Source organism: Prionailurus viverrinus, chromosome C2 (genome assembly GCF_022837055.1).
Source record: "Prionailurus viverrinus isolate Anna chromosome C2, UM_Priviv_1.0, whole genome shotgun sequence".
Classification (NCBI taxonomy): domain Eukaryota; kingdom Metazoa; phylum Chordata; class Mammalia; order Carnivora; family Felidae; genus Prionailurus; species Prionailurus viverrinus.
In genome coordinates, this window is record NC_062569.1 from 146,630,565 (window position 1) to 146,636,564 (window position 6,000).

The 6,000-nt window shown below is 48.8% G+C and overlaps 1 protein-coding gene across 3 annotated transcripts in view; it reads right to left on the reverse strand.

The window, feature by feature from the left end:
• The window catches only part of SCAF4 (SR-related CTD associated factor 4), a 60,625-nt gene extending 55,370 nt beyond the window's left edge, over positions 1 to 5,255 (reverse strand). For all 3 annotated transcript variants that reach the window (XM_047874516.1, XM_047874517.1, XM_047874515.1), the window contains exon 1: positions 4,812 to 5,255. In XM_047874516.1, the coding sequence (XP_047730472.1) occupies positions 4,812 to 4,841 (30 nt within the window). In that variant the 5' untranslated portion in view covers positions 4,842 to 5,255. The remainder of the gene's footprint in view (positions 1 to 4,811) is intronic.
• Positions 5,256 to 6,000: the final 745 nt, after the last annotated feature.

Below are 6,000 nucleotides of genomic sequence, written 5' to 3' on the forward strand. Positions count from 1 at the left end.
CTTTTAAGAGTGAAAGAAGTCAAAATGCAAAGTTTGAGAATAGCTGCCCCAGAGAAACTCTTATATATGAAGACATGTTAAAGAAAGTTCACTGTCATGGGGCACCTCGATGGCTCAGTCGGTTAAGCGTCTGACTTTGGCTCAGGTCATGATCTCACGGTTTGTGAGTTGGAGCCGCGCGTCAGGCTCTGTGCTGACAGCTCAGAGCCCGGAGCCTGCTTCTGATTCTGTGTCTCCCTCTCTCTCTGCCCCTCCCCATTAATGCTCTGTCTGTCTCAGAAATAAATAAACATTAAAAAAAAAAAATGAAAAAAAAAAAAGTTCACTGCCAGCAATGAGAAACAACTTGAATGTTCATCAACTGGGGAACTAGATAAATAAAATACGGTTTATTCAAATGACAGCATCCCCCCCCAGCAGTTAAAATGAAATCTTAATATATAATATTAGTAAAGTTTAAGGAAAAACAAAATATGTACAATATACCACTCAGGCATATCAAAACACAGAATATTACATATTGCTTATGTACCAGAGATTGATACTAAATTCACTTTGATTGCCTCTGGAGGAGGAAAGGGCTTTAACTTTTAATATTTTAAAATTTAAATTAAAACCACTTATTAGGGCTCCTGGGTGGCTCAGTCAGTTGAGCATCTGACCCATGATTTCAGCTCAGGTCATGATTCCAGGGTCGTGGGACTAAGCCCTGCATCGGGCTCAGGCTCCGTGCTGAGCATGGAGCCTGCTTAAGATCTCTCTCTCCCTCTGCCCCTTCCCCAGGCTGGCTCCGCAGGCACATGTGCACACACACTCTCTCTCAAAAACAAAAAACAAAAAACCCCACAACACTTATAATATTAATATTTACAACTGTCCATTCTTACTGCTATATCTTCTCTGCACTTTTTAATACTTTAATTAAAAGTCTCAAAATCATAGATGCTGCCAAAAAAAAAAAAAAAGTGTGAGGAGATCTACTCTTTTGGAATTAGACAAGATTGGTTAAAGGCTAAAATGTAATCAATAGATTTAAAAAATCTAATCCATAACTCTTATTCATTCAACAAACTTACAACATACCAAACTCTTCACATTAAGGAGTATATAAGCATAGCAGAAAACAATGAAGTACCAGCTATAATTGGCCACTCACTTTTTTCACTTACCTTTTTTACAACCCCTACAAAGTGTCTCACCATAAAAGTCCTGTTTAGTGGGTGTCTTTAGTAACTTCATCTTTTATCTTCCTTCCTGTATCAGAGATACTGACCTCTTTTGCCTGTGATCTGTACCCTTCCTTTTATCCACAATTTTGTTCTAAGCAAGCCCTCATGTTGCTTTAAACTATGCTTCTCTACACTTCCACTCTCCCAACATGCTCAAGCTTCTACTAGCATCTAAGAGACCAGGGCCTGAATGTCACTTATTAAGGCTAAAACCTCATATATGCTATATATGAGCATACAAATGGCCCAGCACCAGTGCCTTCTATACTGTTAATTGCTCTTTCCCTTCATGTCCTTAAATCCCTCCTAACCAAAATTCTAAAAGACTACATTTGTTTCCTTATCTCCATCACCATTCAACCTTAAACTTCAGATCCCATTACTCTCAAATTTTAGTTGCTTTTTTCTTAAGTCTTAACCTGTAACCTCTCCCCTGGTATTATACATATTATCTGTAGGCAGCAATTATGATGAGAAGATGTGCACTCAAATCCCAGCTCTGCCATTAGCTAACAGTATGCCCTTGGGCCAGTTATTATTTAACTTCTTTGAAAATCAGTTTCCTCATCTATAAATGGATGTCTGTGCAAAGCTGTGGGAATATTAAGTTAGATATGTATATATAAAATGCCTGATATGCCAGAGATGCTTATTAAATATTAATTCTTTTCTCTCCCCTCTCAATTTCCTCCAGGGCACATCTGAGAGTGACTTCCAGATGTCTCCCTCTATTCATTGGTTGCTTCCAAGTTTGAGTCCTACATGCCCAACTGCTTGCCAGAAATTTCCACTCAATCTCAAACCCAACCTGTTCAAAAACCAAACATATTTCCCCCTCCACTAAGTATGCTTTTGATGATTGCTTGACTTGCGTTAGTAGCATCACCACTCTCCCAGCACCTAGATTATAAGCCTACGAGATGGCAAGGTCCATGGATTCCTCTGGCCCATATCCTTTTCCTGCTCTCCATGCCAAACTCTACTTAATTCGACCTTAGTCCTGAAAATGTCAATCTTCCTCAGATATCTGCCTTTATAACATACACTACAAATCAAGCAGTTTTCTTGATTGTATCACACTACTTAAAATCTTCAGGTTATCCACGGCCCCAAAATGGAATTCAAACACATTAGACGGACATGAAACTTGTCAGGCACCAAATTACTTAACCATCTTTACTTTCCCATAGCCTCTGGAACCAAACTACTATACTGTTCACTTATTCCTGAGCACTGTTGTCCCTCAATCACTACTTCCTACACCTTCTGAAATTCTGAAACTGACATCAACCTTTTCTTCCCAAGTCTTCACTTGCCATCCCACAGTACTTTTAAAGAGCCCCAAAGAAGCTGTTCTATCACATATTAAAGTTATTTGCCAAAGTCTTGTGTTCTCTATTACATTAGGCTCCTAGGGGACAGAGATCCTTGGTAGTGCCACAGTATTTAGGACACAGCTTTTGTAGCTGAGCACGCACTCGAAACTTTGTAAAATTAAGGTAAGATTGGGGAGATTTGAAATTACAGGGAACTAACCAATAACATTTCATGAATGGGGAGAAAAAACTGAGAAGCACTACAAATCAAACAGGCAGGCGCAAGACGATGGATTTTAAAATCAGACTAATTTCTCCAGAAGGAAGTTTCTTCAGAAGAAAGATGGAATTGGCAACACACACCTAACATAATGTAATTTGCAGTTCATGAAGACTAGGAATGGAAATAAAAATTGAGCTGAAAAATGTACCAAGATAGGAAAATTCTCATTTTGTATATTTTAAAAAGGTTAAAATACCATTTCCCTTTTTCGAAAAGGCAGTATCATACCTAATTTTGGTTTTTCAAAGTAAAAACTAATCACACTTTTCCAGAACTAATGTAAGATATTTTGCTTATTAATGTGCTCAATGTCAACTTCCATAATGCCTAACTCACAATTAAGTACTTCCGAACTTAAGAATACTCTAAAAAATCCCCTTTTTCATTAAAAAGAGTCCATAAGATTTTATCTGAGGAAATAAATATTTACAATCTTTAAAAAACTGTTGTACCATTTATACAAATCCTCATGCATTCAACAAGTATTTGCCTCCTATGGTGAGGGGAGGAGGAAAGAATACAGACTCTCTGCCCTCATGGAGTCAACATTTCAGTGAATTTTGCCTTCGGGAACCAAGTCAATTTCCAAACCTGAAATCTTTGGAGTAGCATCACAAATTCTCTAGCCATCAAATATTAGGAAATATTATTTCGTTATTTTGAAAATCATCACACTGTCCAACAGCAGTTGCCACTACAGTTAAGACCTTTTTTGTACCCAACAGTTGAAGACAAATCATCTAGAGGATAATCCGTAAGGCAATGAAAGGTCCTAACTGCAGTGTTACTGGAGGGTCGCATATTACCGCACGGCAAATCTAGAAGAAAAGTTATCGCACCTTAATTCTGTTACAAGTGAAATTACAAAATCTTATCGTGAGATGCACCGAGTTTTCAATATATCAAGACATCTAGAGCTACAGTACTCCATCTGACTTTTTCAATGTTGGGTTCCTCTTCAGTGTTTGGAAAAGGAAAATAATACAGCTCAACACAAGACAACAGTTTCCATTCGGTAATTGTATTTTAAATTATCAATGGTCAAGTGCCCTCCCCCCAAACCGATTTTGATGAAGAGGGTGTGTGGACTCCACGCTCCAAAAACAGCACCTGGAACGGCTGGGGATAAAACTATAGAGCTTTAAGGCGGCAGGCAGCTTTGTTCCCGGTTTTGGGAGGTTTTCACATGTAAATGTTCCCCTAGAAGGGAGCCGAGGATTAACTACCTCGACCGGACTGCGAGGGTGGGAGACTAGAGGCCAAAGCCGGCTTTCTACCGGACTAAGGCGGGGCAAGTACTCTCCCATTCAACTTTTTAGGTGTCACGTTGGGGCCAAAGAGCCCATTACAAGGATTGTGTTCACCACTCGAAATCAGGAGCCACCCCTCTTCATTTGGGGACCCCAATTCCCAAGTGTGTGAATCTTGAGAGAGGGGGAATGAACACCCTCTCCGACTCCTCCTCGACCCGGGATCAGAGTCCAGTCGCCGCCGCGCCGGGGCCTGAGCAACAGGAGAGCGGAGGCCGCCGCTCCGCCAGCCCGGCGACCGGCAGATGCTCCCGCTCCCCCGCCCCCAACCCCACACGCCCGCCCGCGCTTCTTTCTTAGCCCCTTGCGGACGCCCGGCACTGCGAAGCCAGTAACGGGCTGGGAGCAGAAAGCGAGAGCGCCGGGACCTGAAAGAGGGCGAAGTTGGAGGCACCAGCGCCGACGCGGGCTGGGGGAGGCCGGAAGGGGGCGAGGGGGGCAACCCGAGGTCGCTGCCCGGGGGTGGGCGATGGGGGAGGGGTGTGGGGTCGGTTCCCGTGGCCGCCGCGACCTCTCCCGGGCCGCAGGCCTCTCCGCGCAGGCCCCGCCGCCCCGGAACCGGGGCAGGAAGCGTCCCCACCCCGACCACAGCTTTAAACCTCCGGCGGCGGGAGAAACGGAGTCCCGGCTCCCGCGGCAGGCCCGGCACCCCCGCGCCCCGGGCACTCCTCACCTCCTGGTTGAAGGCGTTGACGGCGTCCATGTTCGCGCTGCGGCGGCGGCTGCTCCGGGCCCGCCGGTCACATAGACCTCGCGCCGCGGCGGAGCGGGGCCGGGGAACCGGCCGGGCCTGAGGGGCGGGGGGGGTGGGGGGGCGACGAGCGGCGGAGCCAGAGGCCGGGCAGGAAGAGGCTGCGGCCGAGGCGGCGGGGCGGGCGGCAGAGGCGGAGGGTGGCGGGCCCCCCTCTCAGTCCCGTTCGGAGGATAAGGAAAAGGAGGCGGCGGCGGCGCTGGGCTCCAACATGTCCGTTTGGTGGTGGCGGCTGCGCTCTGCGTCTCGCTGACACGGCCCCCCGCGCCCTCACGCACTGGCCCACACTGGCCCGACCGGCGAGCGGGCGGGCCTCTCTCTCCCTCTCGCCAGCGGGATGGCGGCAGCGGCCCGAGTCCACGCCGCGCGGGGCACCCTGGGACGGCTCGGGCCTCCCAGCGCTTCCTGTGCCGGGCTCCCGCCCCGCCCCGCCCCGCCTCGGGCGCGCTGGCCCCGCCCCCGCCCCGCCTCCGCCCCGCGCGCCGCGCGCCCGGCTGCTGGCGCGTGACGCCGGGACGCCGGGCGCTTTCCCGCCGGCGGTGGCGGCGGGCCCGGGAGACTGTTTGGCACTGAAGCTGGGCCCCGGCGAGGGCGCGGGAGAGCGCGGGATCCCAGAGTCGGGAAGCTGGCACCGAGAGGGCCAGCGCACACGCGCGCCCCTGCCCGACGCGGCGTTCGCGGGTGCGTTTTCGTGCCATTCTACCCATGCGGGCCCTGCACCCGGCCGCGGCTGGCGGGCTGACACAGACCCGCTAGCTTTCCGCTGGCTGGAACAAAGGGCGCAGGATTTAACCTCAGCCCGCTGAGCGTGCATTTGCAGGCGCCCGTTCAGCCTCTGCCTGCGCAGCCCTGTATCTGCTCTAACTGTGCGAGAGTGAAGCCCCGAGAACGACGTGCAGGCACTGGATATCCACGCAGGCCTGAAGGAACCCTTGTTCAGCTTGTGCCGCGACAGGAGTGGATTCTCTAAGCCTTGATACCGATTCCCCAAACAAACGTTTCCTTTTTGGTGGAAACCCTTTGCTCTGGCTCACTTACCTTGAGTACCAACTGTCTGCTGGCCACTGAGCTAGGTTCTGGGGTTATGGAAATAAAAGGCAATTTTTCTGCC